Source organism: Ambystoma mexicanum, chromosome 3p (assembly GCF_040938575.1).
Source record: "Ambystoma mexicanum isolate Mex_15411 chromosome 3p, UKY_AmexF1_1, whole genome shotgun sequence".
NCBI lineage: Eukaryota > Metazoa > Chordata > Amphibia > Caudata > Ambystomatidae > Ambystoma > Ambystoma mexicanum.
Window position 1 is genome coordinate 574,736,152 of NC_090925.1, and position 24,073 is coordinate 574,760,224.

At 43.2% G+C, this 24,073-nt stretch overlaps 1 protein-coding gene across 2 annotated transcripts in view; it reads left to right on the plus strand.

Moving 5' to 3' along the window:
• The window catches only part of SLC13A3 (solute carrier family 13 member 3), a 679,238-nt gene that overhangs the window by 402,606 nt on the left and 252,559 nt on the right, over positions 1–24,073 (plus strand). For both annotated transcript variants that reach the window (XM_069651309.1, XM_069651308.1), the window contains exons 5-7: positions 1,586–1,771; positions 19,462–19,587; positions 22,985–23,080. In XM_069651309.1, the coding sequence (XP_069507410.1) occupies positions 1,586–1,771; positions 19,462–19,587; positions 22,985–23,080 (408 nt within the window). The remainder of the gene's footprint in view (positions 1–1,585; positions 1,772–19,461; positions 19,588–22,984; positions 23,081–24,073) is intronic.

A 24,073-nucleotide genomic window follows, 5' to 3' on the forward strand; every position in this document is an offset into this window, starting at 1 on the left:
GGCTGGCAGGAGTTGATCTTCAACCCGTATACAACATTCCATTTCCCTACGTCATGTCTATGTCACGCTCCCGGCTTCTCATGCTGGCTTCTCGTGCTCTTCTTCCTAGTAGCATGGATATTACAATTACCTCTGGTTGTTGGGTCGTTACCACCCGGTAAATCCTGCTCCTTCTGGCTTTATCAACGAATTAAGCTTCAGGAGCCCCTCTGACTCATTCAACACTCCCCAATAGAGTTCTTGCATTCCAGAATTTCCAATCGTGATAATTGATGACGCTTAGTGCTTGCTTCCGATTTATGTGTGCAACCTGCATGCCACAAGTCTGAATCCCATCAGCCCTTCATCCTTTCAAGTGTCATAACTCGTGTGCCTTTGAGATGGGTTATGGCAGCACAAATTAATACTGCATTTACCAGCTAGGAGAGTCTAGTCTGATGTCCTACATGAAAATGTGACATTATTGTCGTCATAGGATTAAAAGCAGATGCGAAAGATAAAGCACATGGGCTTACTAGGCTGAGTGAGTGCTTATAGTCATAATACTTCATTGGCGTTAACTGTATTGCTTTGCACGGCTATACATATTTTCAAATACTTATTTTTTTTTAACCCTACTTTCATGTCACATCCTTACAAAAACTAAAGTCCTATTCTACTGGAATGGGGTCACAGAACACAAAACATGGTTATTTACTCTACCTCCCCCACCTGAGCCTCCTGATTGGGAGGCCAGCTGAGGAGTCTGGTCGTCCACTGGAATCGTTGTTGCTTTTTACATCATGATCCAGCTGCCAGGTGTTGCACTGCACCTTGAGAGAGCGGGGGTCTCAAGCCTTGTGCCTCCCACTCCCTCAGGGAGAAACAACATGCCAGAAGGGAGAGGGAGGGCAAGCTGAGGGAGGCCATGAAACGTGGCAGGATGCCTGCACGCTATTCTTTTTTTTTTATTAGGAGCAGGTCACCAGGAAGGTGGGAGAGGGTGGCACGAGACCAGATAGTTACTTTTAACTGTTGGGTAGGGAGATGGGGTCAAGGGAGGAAGGGGCGAGGGCTCTCGAGGAATGTGCGCTAGGAGGCAAGCCTGCAGAGTTTTTCCCCCCAATGCTATGTATTCTCCCCTCATTAATTAACCTCTATCCCTTGCATTGCCTGCCCGCCAAGGCAATAGATAATAAGAAAGGGACACTGTTACACGGATAGTTATCAACAATGTTTTTGTATTTGATCTCGAGGGTCTGAGTTCCATGGTAAATAAATAGAGCTTTGCTCTCGCGCGGTGTATACAATCACTTGGAATGCCACAGTGGAATATGTCACTGTTGGTCATAGCTACCTACCTGCAATCTATATCTAGAGTGTTCTAGTACTTTCCATTGGTACTGTTTAACATTCGATGCTAAAATATGAAAGTTTTCAATAACACTCGCCTGCTTTGGATTGCCTGACTGCATGGCATCGCATAACAACTGACTTAAAAATACGGATTGTACACACATAGCAATATATGCTTCATGTATTGCAAACGTATGCGAAGAGTTTGAACACTTGTCTTAACTTCTTATCTGTCTTAATGATGTTGCAGCAAAGACGTTGTGGAGAAGATGGAAACTATGTTGGAAAGTCCTGCAGATGCAAAGAAGGAGAAATCCTACCAGAACAGGATCTGGAAAGGATTCCTGATTTCCATACCATATGCAGCCAGTATCGGTGGTACAGCCACCCTTACCGGCACAGCACCAAACCTCATTCTCCTTGGACAGCTGAAGAGGTAACTTCTGAACTAATTACAATACATCCAGACATTTTTACAAGCATCATATGGAGAATTGTTAATGTGGACATGTGTGATTACTTGCAAGATTTTGTGCCACCTTTGACATTAGTTTAGATACATAGCCTTTATGAAATGGTAAAGAATCTTGTGGAAGGCATACTTTCACAACAGAAGTGGTCGCTAGCCACTAATATTCAGAGCATAGCACTTAGTAGACCCCAATGAACATCCAAAAACGTGGTTCACGTGACCCTCAATGGATGGGACCTATTTTGCGAGGGTGCCACAAACCTTTTAACCAGGTCGCATTTAAGGACAAATATATATTTTTAATAGAGCCTCAAACTTGAAATGAAGCTAATGTGACTCAACACAAACCTTGAAATATGGCAAGTGTTGGAAGCTACACTACCTTCACTCTGAACTTCCCATTGCAGGGGGAGAACCCAAGCATCCTTCAGATTGGATGGGACTATGCTGGTTTCAAATGAAGTGTTTATAAATGTAGTGATGAAGGGTGCAAGATCTCTTACTGCCTCTTTAATGATGTTAGCAGGGCACATGTCGCCCTGACATCTAGATGGTTTGAGACTGGTTATGTTTTCAACTTCATTGAAGGATAGCAGAGTGACTTTAAATAGGTTGTCTGGATTAGCAGTTGGAGGCATGGGTTTATGGAGAGCTGATTCCTTGGAGATACAGAGTTTGTTTTCTTTTCGGGCTTGGAGCAGCAATATTTCATCAAGCAAAGCTTCTTGTATCTTGGTGCACCAAGTCTTATCTTTAGTGCATGTTTCAATAGGGGGTATGGGTGACTCAAGGTCTCTCAGGATAGTAAATAATTCTCTAGTGCCTGATTTAGCATTCATGATTATATTATTGCATGTGTCACTTTTCGTTTGGAGGATGACTTTCTTATAGCAACTAGCAGCTTGTAGGGATATATCTTTGTTAGAAACGGAAGGGTGGTTTTTCCATAAGGTTAGAGCTATTCCTTTATTGTTGCGTAAGGTTTTGAGGCTGGGAGTGAACCACAAGTTTAGGTGTGCGCGAGGCTTAGCTTTGCACAATTTCAGTGGGGCTATCGTATTGATGGCTTGGCAAAGTGTTAGGTTATATAGTTACTAAGGTTGAGGTGTCATAAGTGGTCGGGTGATTGATGGGTTGCAAAAGTGGCAGTAGATTCTCTACTGTAATATCCTTGTTATTTCTAATGATTGCCGGCAGTGCCAAGGCAGTAGGCGGGTTACGTTGAGTACTAGACTGTAAGGTGAAGGAGACAAAGTGGTGTTCTGTCCATGCGCATGGTATATGATATGATATGACATTTATAACGCACCTAAACACAAGTGTTTCAAGGCGCGACGACACAGGGGAGGAGAACAAAGGGAGGATGGACAACGATCCTACTATGCCAGGTGACCTTCAGATCTCACAAGTGCATGGGAAGGGGGCAGGGACAGTGCAGTACATGGCAAAGATGATACCAATAAGTAAGTAGCAGCCAGCATGTGGGAAGTGCATAGATAAGTGCAGACATCAGGTGTCAAGGGCTGGGAGGATGACTGTAGGGATACAGAGACAGTCTCCAAGTGCAGGGGTTGCCAGGTGGGCAGTGCAGGTGTGAGACGCTGGTGGGGGAGGGACCTGGTCCCCAGATCATAGGGTAGCCAGTGCAGTACAAGTTACAGCTAGGAGGTCAGCAGAGGAGAGGAGGAGAAAAAGCAGAAGCAAAGAGAAAGATTTTGAGGTGCTTCCGGAACCGGAAATGGTTCTCAAGTTTAAGGGAGGCAGGGAGGCTGTTCCAGAGGGAGGCAATAGCCAAAGGAAAGGGATCTACCACCAACTCGTTGCTTGGAGAAGCGACTGACCCTGAGGAAGTTGGAGGCAGATGAGCGAAGAGCTTGAGAAGGAAGATATTTAGGAATAGAGGGTTGAAGGTATTGAGGCCCCAGGCCCCAGAAGGCCTTGTGGACAATGCAGAGGGTTTTGAACTTAATCCCTGCAGCCACTGGGAGCCAGTGCAGAGATTTCAGTCCTGGAGGGATACGATCCCTGGGCTTGAGGCCAAGGACAAGTCTCGCAGTCCTGTTCTGGATAAGTTGCAGAGGGTGGAGAGTAGAAGCAGGAAGATTTAGAAAGAGGCTGTTGGAATAGTCCAACCTAGAAAGAACCAGAGCTCTGGAGACAGTGAGCTTCTGGGGGAAGGAGAGGAAGGGAAGAATACCTCTCAGGAGGTGCAGCTGGTAGTGTGACTTCTTAGAGACGTTAGAGACGTGAGGCGAGAAGGAGAGTGTGGAGTCGAAGATGACCCTGAGGTTTTTGGCCTTGCAGGTGGGAGCAGGAAGAGAGCCAAGAGAGGCCGGCCAGAGAGATGCAGGGAAGGAGGAAGTGGGTGTGCCGATGAGGAGGATCTCCGTCTTACTGGCATTAAGGCAGAGTTCATTGGCGGCACACCACTCCTGGATAGCAGACAATGATGAGGGAAGGAGAGGAGGAGGCCGAGGCTAGCCTGAAAATGAGCTGGGTGTCCTCCGCATAGCACTGAAAGTTGGGGCAGAGAGCTGCAATGCAGTGGGAAAGGAGTGCCAGGTATTGGCTGAACAGCCAGGGGGAGAGGTTAGACCCCTGGGGGACACCACAGGTAGAGAAAAAGATAGCAGAGAGGAAGGAACCAAGTTGGACCTGGCATGGTTAGTCAGAGAGGAAAGTAGTCAGCCAAGCCTGAGCCTGACCAGTGATACCCAGGTTATCACGGAGACGGTTGAGCAGGATGGCATGGTTGACTGTGTCATAGTTAGAAGAGAGATCAAGCAAGATGAGGACGCAAGGGGTGTTAGAGTCAAGGTTGGAGAGCAGGTCTTCACAGATGTTCAGGAGAGCAGTTTCCGTGCTTCTGGCAGCTCTCAAGCCAGACTGATGGTCATGAAGACAACCAACAGATTAACTGTGGAGATTAAGCTTGTAGATGGCCAGTTTCTCCAGGAGCTTGCCCAGGAAGGGAGTGATGGAGATTGGGCGATAGTTAACCGGGCAGGAGGGGTCGGCAGAGGGTTTCTTAAGAAGAGGGTGCACAAGGGAGTGCATCAGGGGGGATGGGAAGACCCAGTGGTGAAGGAGTGATTGCAGAAATCAGCCAGGGCAGGAGCCAGGGAGTCGATGTGGTCCTTGATAGTTTTGGAGGAACTGGGGTGAACCTGTTTCAACAAGACTTTCATAGATCAGACTTGTCTAGAACCTCGTCTGCAGAGAAAAGGGGAAAGGCAGAGAAGGAGGGAGGGAAGGCGGCTGCAGAAGGGCCAGAGGAAGAGCAGGGAGAAGGGGGAGCGGAGGGGGAAAGAATGTTAGTTTCACAATTAAGGTCAGCAATCCAGTCTAGGATTCTCCCTTTATTGTGTGTAGGTTTGGTAATGTGATGGGTGAATCCTAGTTCTGTGATCGAGTTTGCTATGGAAGTGTCAAAGTCGACATTCACCTCTTGGAAGCCTAGATTAAAGTCACCAAGTACCAAGATTTGTGATCCTGGTTTAGTGTTGGCGGAAAGGAGTTGTGAGATATCTTCCTCGAAGGTAGAAATTGTGCCAGGGGGTCTGTACACCAGATGGATTTTTAATGTGCGTGAGGCTGAGATTGGGAGCTTCATGGATTGAAGTTCGGCAAAAGGGAATGGAGAGTTGGGTAAGGCTCTAAGGCTGAGGTGGGTTTTGGAGATAACAGCGATTCTGCCACCTCTAGAGGATTCTCTATGTAGTCTGGTTATGGTGTAGTTATCTGGAATGGCTAGTGATAGTGCTGGGCCTGCTGCAGCGTGTAACCAGGTCTCTGTTATGGCTAGGAAGTCTAGCTCATTAGAGATAAGGTCAACGATGTCTAAGGCATGTGCTGTCAATGACCTTGCATTAATAACTGCTCCCTTGATAGGTAAAGCGGTCTTATTATTAGGGCTGTTTAGAGACTTTGTCGTATTTGTTGAATATGTAGCGGTGGATTTGGCAGTGTTATTAATGATTCAAGGTATTATTCCTCATAGGCACGGAATTAATAAAGGTTCAGCCTTGACGAGTCATTCTTGGTGGGCAATGCGGTCTAAATCTAGAACCTACTCTACAGTTCCATAATTCTGTGGTGCGAGGTTGGTTGGGAACAGGTTGAAAAGCAAAGCGTTGGATCCATTGGATGGGTGTGAGAGAGTTGGTGTTATTTATTACTGGTGTGGCAATGGAATGTATTAAAGTATGCTGTGGTAGGCAGGGTTGCAAGAAATTAGTAGGTGCTATAGTATCATGGAAGGGCAATGATGTAGACATAGTAAGGGAGATACTACTCTTGTTTGGTGTGGCAGCGTTGTCACAGGTGGTTTGTGAGGTACCATACTTTTCAATATTGGTAATGGAGACTGAGGCAAGAAGGGTCATTATAATCAATGTGGCAACACTGGGATCAAGCCAGATGTAGGTAGGTATACTTTTTTTAATAGGCATGACTAGAAGGATGATATAAATTATACAGACAGTTGTACAGATGAGATAGATCCGAGGTCTGTTTAAACACTAACCGCATTAGGACTAATGCTGCATTATTGTTTGAGAATTGTCAACTGGCTTAGCAATTCAATAGAAAGAGATCATATAATGACGACTAGCCTAGCAATTTAACAATAGAGAACAACATAGAATATACATTGCACGTTGTTCGGTTGTTATAACGCATAGATTGGCCTTACAGCCCAGTAGGTGGCAGAACAGGTTAGTTAAATGGCCATACGTAGACCAGGAAAGTAGCCAGTATATATCATAATCGGGATGCAATTTGAGGAGACCAGCAATATGATTACTCAAAGCTTAATGCTTAGCGTTGAGCAATTTAGAGGCAGAGCATTACAACCGGAAGCAGTAGTACTATCTGTGCAAGTTAACACTTAAGCGTGTAACTTATATGAGGGACTATGCAATGAGTAGCATATGGTTAAAAAGTACAAGGCATACAAAAAGGATGTTTGATGTTTAATTCAATATGGTTCTATAATATTTCCCCAGAAATGCATGGCCATGAATGTTGTTAACCACTAGACCGTTGAAAAGTGTACCAACAGCTTTATCACATTGTTTGTATGTTCTTGTTGGGAATGGGTTGGGTTCACTATATTTTCCTGTATGTAATACTGATCAACTTTCCTGTATTAATACACAAGATGGTATTTTTGTTTTAAACACCATCAATTTGTCAGTGTGTTCTGTGGAATAACCTGGGACGCCCAGATCAATTGTTTATACACATTCTGAAGTACCCTGAGAAATCGGGGAATACCCAGGTGCCCCTCTTTTTCTACATATGCTGCTGAGCCTGTAACAATATTCTTACCTGCTATTATTCCACACTATTGTGGGAGGAAAACCTAGATTTAGGGGATCAGCAGACTTTTGTTCGTGAAGCAAACCTCCCCAAAATTTCTGATTTAAACCAAGAAAAATTAGATATTGGAAGAAGAGGTTGGCGATGTCATACAGTCTCTTCCTAATAATAAGACACCAGGCCCAGATGACTTCTCAGCCCTTTTCAATAAGTGGTTTGCTCCGATGTTGATTCCACAGTTGGCCACCTTATTTAATAGTTTTGTGGCTTTGGGAGCTACCACACTTAGGATGGATGAATCTGTGTTATCGGTCCTCGGAAATGCGAGGAAATGCGAATCGTATAAACCGATCGCGGTTCTTAATTATGATGCCCAAATTTATTCCAAAATGTTGTCTAGTAGGCCAGCAGTGGTTTTTTGAGGCATTTTACATATGAACCAAACTGGATTTATTCCTGGTAGGCAAGCTCAAGAAAAATAAAGTTCTAGAATGGGCAGGACCGACCACCCAATCTTTGGCACTATTATCGGTCGATGCTGAGAGGACTTTTGACTGGATCAACTGGGTGTTTCTCAGGGAAGTTATAAAGGGGTTTGGATTTGGACCTTTTTTTTATAAACAGGATGTTAGCTAACTTTGCTCATCCTTCTACAAGAATAAAACTTAATGGGAAGCTTTCTAACCCACTTTTATTGACAAGGGGAACTCGCCAGGGATGCACGCAATCTCCATAACTATTTGCATTCTCAATGTAGCTGTTGGCACAAAGAGGTCGATCTCACAAACTTATCCATGGGATTGAGAAAGCGCATTTTAATCTTAAAATCGCATTATACGTGTATGACTTGATATTTTTGTATGCAGCACTCTGAGACTGTTATCATCTATAGCATCCCTTTTGGAATCATTTAGCATGGTATCTGGGTTGAAAATACATAATGTGTCAGATCTGCCCAGAATAGTTAATGTTTTAAGGACAGACTTAAGTTTCAGGTGCGTTCCAGATTCTTTAAAGTACCTGGGAGCTCACCTTGCTCCAATACAGGATTTGTGTAGAGGAGGAGCCAAATGCCTCTACCAGAAGTTCCGCCCCATTTTTCCTATATGTTGGAAGCCGGAAACTGTGACAAGTGAAACACCAGTAATGATGCCTATAACATGAAAAGCAATCGATTAAGAAAACCTTTTTTCATGTATCCTCGAACAGCTGGCAGTCTCTTATGGGAGATCCATGAAGACCTATAGAAATGAATGAAAGAGAAGATTGGTGACGTCACATGAAGCAAAGACGATGCACCAAGAAGAGATGCTAAGAGAGAAGGTGGATAGACCGTATAGAATCTGATGATGAAGTAAAGAATCAAGTGACATTTCATGTGTGAAATGAAGATTGCACGTGTGAAGAGCACTGAAGAAAATTCAAGCCATTTTATAAATCAACAGATGCTGTAACGCAAGTACACTTAAGTAATCGCGAAGGCTGGCTATACGTAGTGAAGGGACTGCAGGTAGTGCCGCCATAATATAGATGCCATTATATAGAATCTGGATGTTCCACATCGTGTATTAGCAAACCAGGACCTCATTAACAGAAGGGTTGAAAGTGTGGTGCAGTAGAGAAAAACAGCTGATCGCCGAGGAAGAATCGAGAAGGATGCCTGGCCCAGTGTCAAGGGCTAGGGCAGCCAAGAGCTGGTTATCTATCTTCAAGAGATGCAAAGGATGTGAGAAGCGAGACAAGCCCCTGTTAAGGTGCCAAGGAAAGATGCCATGAGTGTTACGTTTTATTCATTTAATACCATTAAATATGAGAGAAAGAAGCTCAAACATGGTCTCCTGTCAACTGGTCTGGATGAAAATAGAAAGTGGACAAGCTACGCCGAGACTTGAAGATAAGAACATGTTCACACTCCCTTCTATTTTCAGGAGCAGTGATACTTTGCAAGGCCGGGTTCAATGACAATTAATCTGGCAGAAGGCATGAGTGATGATGGATGTGAGGCTAACTGGGTGCAGAGACATGGTCAAGTCCACCCACTAACATGTGGGGTCCCAGCTTGCATGCTGCTAGCGAGTGGAATTTTCCAGAAAGCTACAAGCATGCCAACCAATTATAGAGGGCCACATAGAAAAGAGCCCTATAGTTTGAGAGCCAATGCAATGTTGTGTATTTGATGACAATGAAGATGACTTGCACTAGGGGTGGGCTTAGCTGTCCACCTGACTATAGAGACCCAATCACAATCCTATCCCCCATAGAAAGTATACCTAGATGTTCCTCATAGACCTATCACAATCCCAAGTAAGTTTTCTTAGTTTGCCACATAGTATGACGTCAATGATGATTAGTTTTTACTATACAAATGTATTTTTTCATGTGATCCTTTGAGAGATTATGCTGTGCGACGTCCGTTGATGTCTGTGTACGCCCTGTTTTAGACAATTGATAATAAAACTGTTTTGCTTGCCAACTTCCTGAGTCAGTCTAATTATTTGGTGTAAGAGTAAACTCTGCATCCCCATCCATCTGATAAAGCTCTACTTCACTTAAAAGGGCCATGACGGTTCACGTGGTAGTAGACGATGGTTGGACCCATCGACTAGTAGGTTTCCAGAGTTTGACAATTGGAAACCCTACACCATCTAGCCAGAAGTTTGCAATGTTTCCTGTGGAGAGCGGCCAGTATAGAATACTTGCAAGAAAATTGAGATAGGTGGGACGGGTCCCTCGTTGACGAAATCCCTCCTGGTTTCCACAGGCGCTTTGCGGACAGAAGGCGAAAGTGGTCGATTGGAGGATGGGAGATGATACCGAAGGCCTCAAGCTGAACAACGAATGGTGGGTAGACTGAGGGGAATGTAGTAATGTAGAAAAGTAACGGGGGGTTGTTTAAAGTATAACAAAGAGTATTTAAGGTAAAATAAAGAACGTTTTGAGAGCCCAGTTTTCCTACCTCAAGACAGGTCTAGAAGAAGTAATTTCAAACCCCAATCAGGGTATAAATATGCAGCACATAAAGCTTTATGATAGGTAATGACTTGCACTCCATTCTGAGTATTTTAGGGGCTAGATGAAGAAGAGTAAAAAGAGTCGACTAGTCTGTCTGTCTGTGTGTTGTGTATTGAAAGGAAGAGTGTCGAAGAGAGACAAGAATAAGCTGTGCAAAGTTGAAGTAGATATAAAAAGTTATTGTTTATCTTAGGTCATTGTCAGCGCCAACCCAAAGATAGATTGAGGTTATTGAAAATAAAGGTTTTGAGTGGCGAAGGTTGGAGCGTGCTCATATTTATTGTTTTTCTGAAATGTATCTGTGTAAACACTGGTAAGTATTGACAGTCAATTGAGACTCGTCGCAATGGGAGAAGTTACTCCTCTAATGCACCTGACCACCATGACCACATACTTGCACGCTGCGTACGCAGGGAAGAAATTGGAGAAGAGGCTAGCTATTTTAGCGCTTTGGAAGATGTAACAAGAGGAGAGGGAGGACCTGCCTCCTGAGGAATGGCTGCGTAGGCCGGAATAAGGAGGAAGGTGATGAGCCTTCTGCTCCCCTTACCTCACCTGAAGTAACTGGCGATAGTACAGAAGATACAGGACTGTGTCGGTTAAAGAAACTGAAAGCGGCCACATTAGATAGTAATTCCATATATGAACTGCCTGCTTATAGCAGTGATGATACCCCAGAAGAAACCAAGAGAAAAGAAGAGATCTTTATATCTTGCAGAACAAAGAGGAGGAAAATGAACAATTGAATGTAACCACAGACATAGAACGAGACATCAAAAGATGGAAAGGAGAAAAGGATAGAGTTGATGAATTAGCACTTGTACAAAATGAATCGATGGGAGGACAGATATTACTTAAGCTAGATGGGAAAAATATTGAAGAAGTTAGGCAGAAAGAAGATCAAGATGAACCGGATAGAAAGGGAAAGATGATTCAAAGAGGATGAACATAAGAGAAAGAGCAGACAGAGGCGAGAACATGTGTATCAGGAAGAGCAGCAAAAGAAGGAAGAAAGGGCAGAGGAGCAAAGAAAGTATGACAACAGACAGAGCAATCAAAGAACAAGATAGGCAAGAAAGGAAGCAAGAAGAGGAGGAAGCACAGAAATTGAGAGATAAAAGGAGGCAGAGACGAATGGAAGATGAAGAACAAAGAGCAAACAAAAGAGAGGAAAGAACACAAGAAGATGAATTAGTTAGATGGGAGGCAAGAAAGCTAGATGAGGAATTGGAGCAAAAAAGGAGACAGTGGGAACACGATATTGAGCGCATTCAAAAGGGGATAATGGAACCAAATCCAGTATTACAATGGGGCAATATGGAGGAGTTTCGTCCGCGAAAGGAGGCAATGCCAGGGCCATCTATGGCAACCCTGGAAGAGAATTGTGACATAGGGAGCATCAGAGATGGGATTGATAAGGCCTATCAAGACTTAAGGGAAGATAGCAAAATGGGAAGCCGAGGGAAGGGAGATCCATCTCTGGTCTTCCACCCACGGAACGGAGAGAAAGAGGCCTATTTAGTCTCGAGCATAGAGCACTGTCTTTAGACAGGCTAACATTAAATAAAGGAAAAGGGGATGAGAGTCACACTAGCTGGAGGCTAGATATGTCAGATGAAGAGAGGAAATCGTTCCGCAGAGAGGAGGGGGACGCGTATGCGGTCCTGAGGGATGCCTGCAGACAGACAAGGAAGTAAGATGGTCTGATCTAGAGCAGCCTAAAGATAGGATGCCAGATCCCATGCCATATGTGGAGCCTCCTAAAGGACAATCACATAGTGAGCAGGGAGAGTCACCACCATATGTGAGCAGGGAGAGTCACCACCATATGTGAGCAGGCTGAGATCATTGCCAGGGAGAAGGCGATCAGGAAACATTGTCCCCACTATGGATAGGCAGATGATGGGAGCCGATTGCGGGTTAGGGTTCACACAGTTCCCTTTATTGGAGAAAGGAGGGGCCAGATGTCAGTATATTCCATGGCCACAAATGGATAAAGATAACTTAAAGAGGCAAACTTCCTAGTTTAACGGTGGGTGTGGGGAAAATTGATCTGTGAGCTAGAGAAAATGACAGGAGGAAATACTTTAGCAATAGGGGAAATTAAGGGTCTCCTAGCAGCCATTCTTGGGGAAAGAGCTGATGACATTTGGACAAAAGCAGGCTATTCAAGTTTCACAGCACAGAACACAGTGCATAATGGAGCGCCATTTAACAATTGTAGAGACGATGTCTGGAGAGCTCTTAGGGTGCAGTATCCAGATGCATCAGAAATGGGTGCAATATGGCACATAAGATGAAAGAAGATTCACTTGCTTACATTCAAAGTATTCAGGAATGGTGGACTCTTGAAATGCAGGAACAGTTGTGTAATACAGTGGCAGTATTTTACCAGTATTTACCATTTACCATTTTATGCCACGGGTTTCCATAGCAGGTACTGAGGCAGCTAAAGAAACTGGTGGGAATGGAAGGGAGACCATGGGCAGAAATAAAATTGACCCTAGTGCATCACTGTCAACTGTTGCAGGAGAAAAACAGGAAGAGGGAAGTTGCTAGAAAACCTGAGAAAGCCAAGTTAGTTCGGAAGATATTGTCAAAGTATGCCATACAAGGGGCGGTATTGACAAGCGGCGAAGGACGGGGATTACAACAAGCAGTGAGTACATTGCATGCAAATAATCAGTGCCAGATGGACTAAGGAGGGAATGGGTTCATGCCACGAGGCAGAGGAATGGGCTGTAGAGGAAGGTGTGGTTTTCAGAATCATCAAGGCAGATTTCAGAATGTGCAGAACGATAATCAGAATGTGCAAGGAGGATTTAATCAAGGGGGGCTAGTCAGAAGGGCTCTTCCTGTAGTTGGACATGTGGGATGACAGGGCAAATTGCGCACATGTGTGGAAGCCAAGGGTATCTACAGAATGGGCAATTCTCAAGAGGGGGGACAGCTTATCCTCCAGCATATAGCCCACAAGCTAGGGACAGGTTCGCCCAAGATCAGATAGTGTATCAGGCATAAGCACCACAAATGCATCAGGCATTGCAGCCATGAAAGCGCCATTGAATCCACTGCAAGGACAGTCACAGCATGCACCCATGCAGATACAGCAGAATGCAAACACGGGGCAGTTATTGACACCTAGAATAGTGAGTGTCACTGTGGTGGGAGGAAGTCTTTCACAGGTATGGGGATATGTATGTATCCACAATAGGACAGCTCACAGGTTGACTTGATGGGTTCAGTTCTATCAGTGACACCCGAGCCCCAAGAGGAACCAAGGGTTTATGTGGTGATAGGAGGCAAATCTTCTGCTTTTTTAGTAGACACTGAGGCTACTCGATCAAGTATATGAGAGGGAAAATACCCAATGTCGGGAATTGCCATGAATGCGCAGGGATTCTCTGGAGCTACGAGTCGATTTCCTTTTACTGATGAGTTGCCAGTCTGTATAGGAGAGTGTGACTTGTCTGTTCCATTCTTGTATTCAAGGGAGACACCAGATTTAATGATTAAACTTAACAGGACAATTTCTTTTACTGATGAAGGCACAGTGTGTTCTACTCCAGGGATACATTATATGAATGTGGGTGAATTTATATTGGCATTTACAGGGAAAATGGCTCTGCAATTAGTGCCACTAGAAGCAGAAGTTTTTCTTGATGGGATATGCATTCTGTTAACATGGCTACCCGGCCTAGTAGGAAAGATTATGAGAATATCTGATGTGTTTTTATTCAGGCCACAGTTACCTATGGACAAAGAGGGGGACAGACAATTCCCTTAGAGTTAGATGCAGCCATAGTACGAGGGGAAATGGCCATGCCCGGAGGAACAGATGATGAGGGCAGACCCTGGACAGTGATTGCCATTGGGGAAGGGTGAAGACCGACTAACATCACTGATGAAGACATGTTTAAAGATGACCTAGCAGATGATGAAGTGATATTTGAGATGAGTATTACATATTGAATCAGAATAGAGAAAAGGGAGGTCCCACAGCAAATGATAATACGGCAGCATCCAGCATTTATTGACGAAGATTTAGAAAAAGTGCCAAGTGCTTTGTGAACCACAGGCCCCTATGACGTATGCGTATTGAAGGGGGTAGGGGAGGTTATGATAAAACTGAAGCCAGGAGCACTTTTACCTTGAGCAAGACAGTACCCCATGTCTCGAGAGGCAGATCTGGGTATTTTAAGAGTATTTCAGCTCTGATAGAGCAAGGTATCTTAGTTAGTGACGTCAAAGTCACCGTACAATACCATAGTGTATCCTATCAAAACATCTAAGCGGGGGGGGGGGGTTGTGGAGATTTATTCCAGATATGAGACTGATTAACCAGATTGTAGTGGCAGTTTCCTTCAGTTCCTAATCTGGCAATCATATTCTGTAGCATCCCAGCAGAAGCCTGTTATTTCACGGCTATTGACTTGAAAAATGCGTTTTTCTCAATCCCATTGCTTAAGGACTCCCAAGACTTGATGTCATTTACAGTTCACCAAACCAGACTGAAAAGCACTCGTTTGCCCCATCGTTACTGTGAGGCTCCATTGATCTGTAGTAGGGTCCTCCAGATGGTTCTATGCTAGATTGATTTGAAGAGCGTTCTGATACAGTACGTAGATGACATTTTGGTTTGTAGCACAACAGAAGATGAGTGCAGACAAGACACGATTCAGTTAATGACTATCCTGGCAGACCAGGGATATAAAGTAGACCAAGAGAAGTTACAATATTGTCAAGAAGAGGTGTTGTATATAGGCCAATTGATCTCACATGAGGGAAAGCGGGTTACACCTGAAAGGGCTGCTGCAATTTTGAAAACAGCAAAACCGCACCCGTTAAAACAGATTTAGCGGTTTTTGGGATTATGCCACTACGTTAGAGCATGGATGTTTGATTATAGCTTGTATATAAGACCCCTTTTGAAGGTTCTAAAGAAAGCACAAGTGAATAAGGAAAGAATAGAATGGACTGAGGAAATGGAGGGAGGATTTGAAGTGTTGAAGAAAGCAATTTGTACAGCGCCCGTTTTAGGGATTCCCAATTATGCTGAGGAGTTATTTGTTTTCACACACAAAGGGGACAGTCATAACAGCAGTGCTTACACAGAGGACTACATTGGAGTACAGACACCTGGCAAATTACAGTGGGATTTTAGATCCAGTTATGAGGGGACACTTTCCTTGCAGACAGTCGATGGCAGCAGCCGCATTTGCAATTGAGAAGTCTATCAGTAATGTGATGGGGTGTTCTATGACACTTTATGTAGAGTCTGCTTTATTTGCCATTTTGGAAAAACCTAAGGGTACATTGACATCTCAGAGAGCTTCTGCATATGAGGTGGCTATATCAAATCCAGCAATCAAAATAGTCAGGTGTAAAATAGTGAACCCTGCCACATTTGTAGCCGAGCTCGTGATAGAGGGTGAGCATGTACATGACTGTGCAAGCTATGAGGAATTTTTTGATGACCAACCGCGTGTAAAGGAGCATACGCTGTCTGGAGGGGAAATTCTCTTTATTGATGGATCTTCAAACATTGATCAAACAGATGGGGAAAGGCATTCTGGTGAAGCTGTAGTAAGTCAGAGAGAAAATAGGGAATTCGAGGTTGTAGCAAGTGCAAGACTACCATCTCACTTTTCAGCCTAAGCAGCAGAATTGGTAGCGCATATTGTCGCGCTCAAAAATCATGCAGAAAAGGAAGTGACGGTGTACAGTTACTCAGTCTATGTGACCTCAACTGTGCATGCAGGATTAGCATGTTGGAAAAGGAGGGGCAACACGCAGCGTTATTGGAAAGGCTTATTAAGGCACTACAACTCCCAGTAGCCATTGCAATAGTCAAATGCGCAGCACATACTAAGAGAAATGACTTTATCTTATGCAGAAGCAAGGCCGCTGAGGAAGAAGCCAAAAGGGTTACATATTCGAGATATTCCGAGTTTTGATACTCCAGATGTAAAGGGAAAAGTCACAATTATGAAAGTAAATGAAGGGTTTAATCATTTATCGAGAACACAGTTGATGGAAGTTCAAGGCAGTACGCCACTGGAAGAGCAGGAATTGTGGAAATGGAGGGGGTGCTCTTTGTCGCCCACAGAAGCATTATATAGAAAGGGCAGCACTAGAAAGCGGTGATACCAGTAGCATTGTTAAGGGTAGAGTTTGAACAGCTGCACTACCCCAAGCATATAAATAGGGAAAGACTTGCAGTAGCTATTGCGGAGGAGTGGTTCATACCGAACCTGTTAGAACACATTGCATTTTATGTAGTAAACTGCGTCGTATGTCAAAAGTTTACCACTGGGAATACACTGTGAATGATTGGAGGAGAGATTCCTTAAACAAATGGTCCTTTTCAGCATTTGCATATTGATTATGTTGACATGCTGCAAGTATGTAGTGGATGCAGGTATATGATAGTGGTGGAGTGTCCCTTTTCAAGGTGGATCGAAGCAGGTCCATGCACACACCCTGATGCCCCTTGCACAGCAATGTTTTTAGTACAAGAAGTATTTCCAAGATGGGGAGTATGTGAGGTGTTGAGATCCGACAATGGGTCCCATTTTGTTAATGAATAATTTGAACAGATTAGTTTCTTATTGCACATTAAGCACACGTTTTCTTCTGCTGATCACCTGAAAGCGAACGGGATATGTGAGAGACTGAGCGGTCTTCTTAAAGAGAGAATCGCAAAACTCAAATTGACCCTGAAGAAGGGATGGCAATATTGCCTGCTCCTAGCCTTTATATGCATTAAGGAATCCGCCTGGGTCAGACCACGCCCCACGAATTAGTGAAAGCGAGGTGAATGAGAATGCATATGTCTCCTCCATCGAGGGACTGAAGTGATGCCCAGAAGACTGCATACATGTTAGGAAATGAGTTACGTGCTTATTTGACATGTATGACCGCTGGTACCTCTGTCATTTCAGATCAACTCAAGCGCCAGGGCGGTCGGTCTCAGAACACAGATGAAGACCATCCAGCAACTGGAACTTCGGAACTACTACCTGTACCTCAACTTTTTTCTGGTGACGGAGTACTAATTCGAACTTTACAAAAAAGTGGCATGAGCCGCGATTTTCTGGACCTTACCATGTGGAGAATGCAACCCCATCAGCAGTGAAAGTCGGAGGGATGAACGCATGGATAGATCTTAACGACGTAAAAGTCTATACTAGCGAGATCACAGCACACCTGACTATCGATTCAGAAGCAAGACGAGAAGAAGTTCAACATGTGCAGACCCGATTGATGACGAGGAAGAAGGATGCTAAGGTTGCTGATTAAATAAATGCAAGTGTGCATTTGGACTGTGGCTCACCCCGGACACTCTTTATAGATACTGTAGCAGGAGTGCAAACTCAGTTCTTAAGTCACAGTAATCTTTTGAATTGAACTGTAGAAAGTGTTGACGTACTATTAAATATGCCGAACCTAGAGTTTGAATTTGATGACTGGAAATGCCAACAGTTTCCAGAATCGTTTCTCACTCAGTTTCTGTTTGGTTGAATCAATGGTCCTGACTGATGTCAATGTCCATAGGCTCTTGCTCGCTGTTTTAGTTTTTATACTTAGAGTTTATCCAGCTCTTGTTCGGCACAGTGTTGATATACGCACTTTTCTGCATGATCCTAAATATGGCCCTACGATCAGGAGGCTACTTGTGGCGATAGCTGAACAAATCCTGCAGTTACCTGATAATTTGACAGAGTTGCCTGATTAAAAAGGTTTTTTCCTTCCTTAAAGTAGTATACAGGCAAAATGTGCAGTGTTGAAAGTGGTACAGTTCTGGAAAAAGAGCAAGCTCAATGACATCCAGAAAGTCGTAAATGGTGTGGGTTAATTTACTGGTGTATAATATATGCATGCTCAGCATTTATCCTTGTTCTCATGGTTTCTTATAATCCGCACTCTTTGCTTTATTGGTCCAAGCAAAGTAGACGTCCCTTTGATTCTTCCCACTTCAGTGACTCACGCAGAATTGTCTATTACTGAAAAACCAAGCACTTTTGTGATTTTTCCCACGCCAGTAGCTTTAACTTATTGAATGCGTGTTCTTTACCTCCCTACTTGTGGCAGCTCCAAGCCCAATTTGTACAATGACTGCAAATGATTTGCTTTATACAGCTGCTGCTACAGGCCTTTCTTTACACTTGCTCGTAGTCTCTAAAACCAAGCACTTTTGTGATTTTCTTTTTTTTTTTTTTTCCCCACGCCAGTAGCTTTAACTTATTGAATGCGTTTTCTTTACCTCCCTACTTGTGGCAGCTCCATGCCCAATTTGTACAATATGACTGAAAATGATTTGCTTGATGCAGCTGCTGCTACAGGTCTTTCTTTACACTTGCTCGTAGTCTCTTATCCCCAAAAATATCAAAGCGCACCTAAAAGAATGACTGTCTGTATTAACTAAGCACTGTGTTTCTTTTCGAAATGTGTGTAAATGATTGTTCAACGCGGAGGTTTTTACGTCTACATATACATTGCCTTGTAACTTCAAATGATCGTTATTAAATGTATAGGCACAAAAACGTGTTAATATTGATTCACCTCTACCAACTTGCCTCATTTTCTTGCCCGCCTACTTCTCTCCCTCTTTGTGCATTTTCAGAAATTGTATTAAACTTAAGGCATGTTTGCAATTTCACATGTTTCCAAAATTTTCAGCCAGGACACAGCTTGACATTTTCCATCGGGGGCATCATCTAGAATATATACAATGATCATCACTGTGGCTTCTAAATGGGGTGAATGTAGGTGTGTGCATGTGTACCTACCTGTGTGGTTGTAATCGACCGCATTATTAAGCAACCACCACAGAGCACCCGGGAGGAGCTAGCCATAAACCAACAAACTCAGGTGCCCACTTGTACACATACAAGGAAATGGCTCATATTAGGGTAATTTTGTGAAGTGCTGATACGAGTCCCTACACATTGATTATTGAGGTGGCATCTAGCAGCAGTTACACGGTTCAGTTTGAAAACCTATTCCCATCACTAGAAAACAATATTTTGTACACCGTGCACTGCACATCTTTGGAGCAGTCCAACTCGCACACTGTAGAAGACCAGAATTCCAGCAATTTTAAGAAATGTTCTCATTAAATTCAAAGATTTTGTCATTCTTGTTGATCTTAGTCCTTGAGGGTGTTCAATTCAGGATGTATGGGTTCGAATGTTCCTGTATAATGAACCTCTGTTTTAATCTTTGCTTGTTATCTCTGTGCGAGCCGGTAGGCGTGTCTGACACTTTGTTTTGTAGGAGATTTAGAGCACGCTCTTACTCCATTTCTGTTTGCCAAGCTATTTTCCAGGTTGCGACGTGGTGAACTTTGGATCCTGGTTTCTATTTGCATTTCCTTTGATGCTGATTTTCCTCTTTTTTGGATGGCTTTGGATCTCTATCTTGTATGGAGCAATCCGTATCAGGTAACCTTATTTATTTTTTCGTGGTTTTGTAAAATGTTTTTGGGACAATGCAATGAGTGGATACTGACAATGAACTCTGAACCAGACTGCCCCTGAGTGCTAGTGGTGGGCTGTATAAGGTTACATAACATGACATAACTAACTTGCATGATGTTATGTAATTTTACATTGCCTTGTGTGAAAGTCACCTGTTTACATGCAGCTCTGCTGAACTGTGTGCCTACTTCTGCCGTTTATAAATACCCCTAAATAAATTAAGACAAATCATACTAGCAAATATGTAAATGCTGATTGGTGGTGTTTGCATCAGTTGGGGAACATTAATTCATAAATGTGCCAGATAAACATCGAATATGAATTTTAAAACAAATGCAGACAAACATTCCTAATCATTTTCACATATCTTTCCTTTTTCCTGCCATTTGCCAAATACATTCTCCCCAAGATTAAGTCACAAGTACAAGATGCACCAGTGCCCTTTTTCTCGGGAGAACAACAAATCACACTGACCTTTTAAATGTTGCTGAAGTGAATTGTAGCATCTTGATCATATACTGGATCCAGGAATTGGGCCACATACCGTTCATCTGCAGATACCCACCGTTTCTGGTCAGATACCATAAGACTCTGTTAGATGATTTTGAATCTAGCAAGCTAATTTCCTTTCACAATGCCCACGTGTAAGCATTTCTATGATCAGCCTTCTGCTGCCCGAGTTGCATATGAAACATCTGGTATTCGCCCTGCCTTTAAATCTCTATGCTGTGACCATGACACATGCATTTTATTTTCCTGCATGCCACTTTTGGCGAGGCCCGGTTTCATAGCCTGAATTTAACTCTGCAGGAAAACATGTGTGAGCCTGCTACCCCCATCTTACTGTCCACCATTGCACGAGGCACCCCGGCAACTCCTGCTCTTGCCTAAACCCCCACTCCCCGGTGCTGTGCACGGGCCACCCCAGCAAACCCCATTCTCCCACCAGTCTCTCTCCTCTCACTTCTCTTCAGTTACACTCCACTCTGACCCCGATTTCCCCCAGAACTCTGCTCTACTCCATCCTAATCCTTTCCCTCTATCCTCGACCCTCCTCCTTATCTTTCTCGTCTGACACTGCCACTTACTCATGCATGTGTGATCAGCGCATGAGTTATTTCCCAGCAGGCCTCCATTTGGGGAACGGTGGCCTGTCACGACATTTAATTCGGCTAGAGTGGATGGATTGACACAGACTTCATCCATGACCAATTAAAAGCTCACTCCAATTGCGACACTTGTTTACTGTGGTAACTAGAAATATGATTGGGGCATCGACACTCGCTTTGAAGCCTGAGTATTTGTGACACCCTGCCAAATATCCTGCACCACACACACAATGTAGAACCATTAATTACCCATACTCCGCCCAATGTACTATGCATAGCATTAAATATGAAGTTATCCACATGTATTCTTTTTCAATAAGTAATGACGTCTTCCTTATGGCGGCAATGAACCACTTGAGTGTTCTGGCAGCCCCTCACATAATTTCCCTCCATTGCCATTTTCTAAAATGTTTCAGACTCTTGACGTTGAGAATAGCGTTTTGATTGGCAGGAGCTTATCTGTTTTGATTTTTTCTTTTCCTATGGCTATCTTTGAGGACAATGTAAAAAAAAAAAAATCCAATTTAAAGAGGCTTTCCCCCAAATTGGTCCTTGGAACGAAACAGAATGTGGCGATGCGAGAGAGTCCATCTGACAATCCCATGATTGTACACTGTGTGTGTCATTCAGTAAAGTGACTTCGGACTGCAAGTAATGAGTTTGCAAGTTCACTTCTTTCCCCTTTATGCCCTAATTCCTTTGACCTATTTGCAACTGACGCTTGGAAAATCACAAACAAATAAAAAAAGATCAGCATAATTGCAAGTTGTGCATGCTCAAACGCTGATAGGCAGGAAGAGTAAGGGTTTTACAAAGCCCTGCTCCGAATACTGTCACAAATAGCGCAGATGAACGGCAACAACACAGTCCTTACAGAGTCTGGCATTGATCCATAATGGGTTGGATTAAGCAGTTCTATTCAGGGACGTCATTTCACCAAAATGCCAGGGGTAGCGGAAGTGACATCACATGACCCTTGACCCCCTGATGACACCCCAGGAAGTGATGTCATTTGACCCCACCCCAAAGTGATATCGCGGGAAGCGATGGAATATGAACTTTCGCCCGTTGACAAAACAGGAAGTGGCATCACATAGCATTGTACACTACGAAAAATATACTTACGATAGCACTATAATGTGATATTCATTTCATGCAAGAATGGATCACCATATGTATCATTAAGATCAGTGTGTATAGGCCCATATTACCAAATTACTGTGAATGCAAGCAGACTTCCATGACCAAATGATATTATATAGCACTTATGCTTAAGCACTTTATATAGAAAAAATATACACCCATATCACCCAACCTATGTTGGTACTCCTTTATCAACCTCAGAAGGATGAAAGGTTGAGTTGAGATGTTTAAGAACAGACTAAATCAGTGACTCACCCCCTGTGCCTGAAATAAACCTTTAATGAGTCTAGCAATTATTGTATAGAATTCCAGAAAGACACATTATTTGGTATTGCCATTCTTTCTTATTTAGGGTCAGTGCTGAAAGTGTTAGACTTGTGGCACTCCTGTTCTTATTGGGGTCTGAACAAGAAAGCCAGACACTCCCGAAGTAAACAGCCGATGGTGCTGGCCACAGCCAGGAGCTTGCATTACAAAAAAAAAAGTTTTTCCTTTTTTTATTTTTTTAGAGGTCGCAAGGGAGACCTCGGAGGTCGCAGTTGCGAGCTCTGGCGACTCCTAAATGACGTCCCCGGTTCTATTATAGAATTCTCATCCAAAGTATAATTGGTTGGTCATCATTCCAGCATATGACATCCATTTGCAGATGTACCTATCCCTTTGGTGAAAACCTTAATTGGCCTTGACAAAGACCCACGCAGGGACGAAACACGTGATGGCTGTTCAGTTGTATGTACTCACAAATCTGTAAAGCAAACCTTAAAGCATTAAAACCATAATAACTGTCCAACAACGTTGTTGCCTTGGTTCTTTGACTTTGATAATTCCAAGTTTGTATGCAAAGCTCTTCTGGCAGTTACACCTTATTCCCACCACAAGTGCATCATAGCCGAAACATACCCTACTTCTGTGATCAATCTTCCACAATACAGCTTGAAACTAATTCTATATTTCCTGCTCTGTTTAGAACATGCCTCTGTAATGTTGTAGCTATTTCTCTAATGTATGCCATCACATTTCCATATTCAAAGTTTCTGGGCCATTGTCATTTAAAGAACTACATGGCTACATTTGTAAACATGCTCTTGTTGTGTTCTTCTATTTCTTAGATGCTCCAAAAAGGAGAAATCCCAACTAAGATCTGGTGCCGAAGCGAGAGCAAAGGCGGTGATAGAAGAAGACTATCGAAAACTGGGGCCAACTAAGTGAGTTTATTCTCATTTTCTTGAAAACTGAAATGGAAGCTTTCACAGAGAACTGTGAATCGTGAGTTTCTGGCCAAGCCCGATTTCAAATCTGAAAGTTGTCCCTATTTCGTGCCAAAGACAAAGATGAAAAAACATGTAAACGTGGCTTGTCTTACTACGCCTCAATCTTTTTGAATTCCATTCCAGCAGCCCTACATTTAAACTAAATACCGTTGCCTTTTATGAAACATTTAAGGAACAACCCGTTTTCAGTCAAAAAATTGAAACTTCACTTAGCTTCAGGAAAGATGCTTTTTCTATTTTCTTTTCAACTTTTTCCTCAATTCTGTATGTTAGGCTACCACGAATGCACTGCAGTATGTTTTTATTTTTCATCTCCATTTTTATGTGTGTATTATTATTATACGTTGGACCGTGGCCCAAACTGGGATATTTTTGCACCTTTATAATCCATTATAATATTATATATATATATTATGGGGCAGCGATAGCCGCCCTAGAGTTGAGGTGAGTCGGAGACGCATAGGAACCCCTCAAAATTCTATTGTTAATAACTTTTAATTCGCGTAACGGATTTGGCCAACATTTTGAAGTGATTAAAAGTCTGTGCCTCCCCCCCAGACACTGCAAAGTTTCGTAAAGATGTGTTAAAAAATAAAAAAGTTATTAAGCCTTAACATTCATTTTCTCTAAAAGTGCGTCCTTCTTCCCATTGATTTTCCCATAGACAAAAAAGGTCAATTTTTGCCAAAGCGGACAGCCTAAACCGCCGGACGGATTTGTACCAGGTCTGAAACAACTTGGGCACGAAGCGTTGACTCGCGATTCATGCATGGTTTGGGGTTATTCCATGCCATAGTTATTTTAAAATCTGACACAGAAAGGGGTGCCCCTTTCCCCAAAAATTATAATTATATCTCCAATGGTGCATTGCAGGATCATGGTTTTCAGAAATGAAACAATCGCCATCTTGTTTTTCTCTTGATGCAA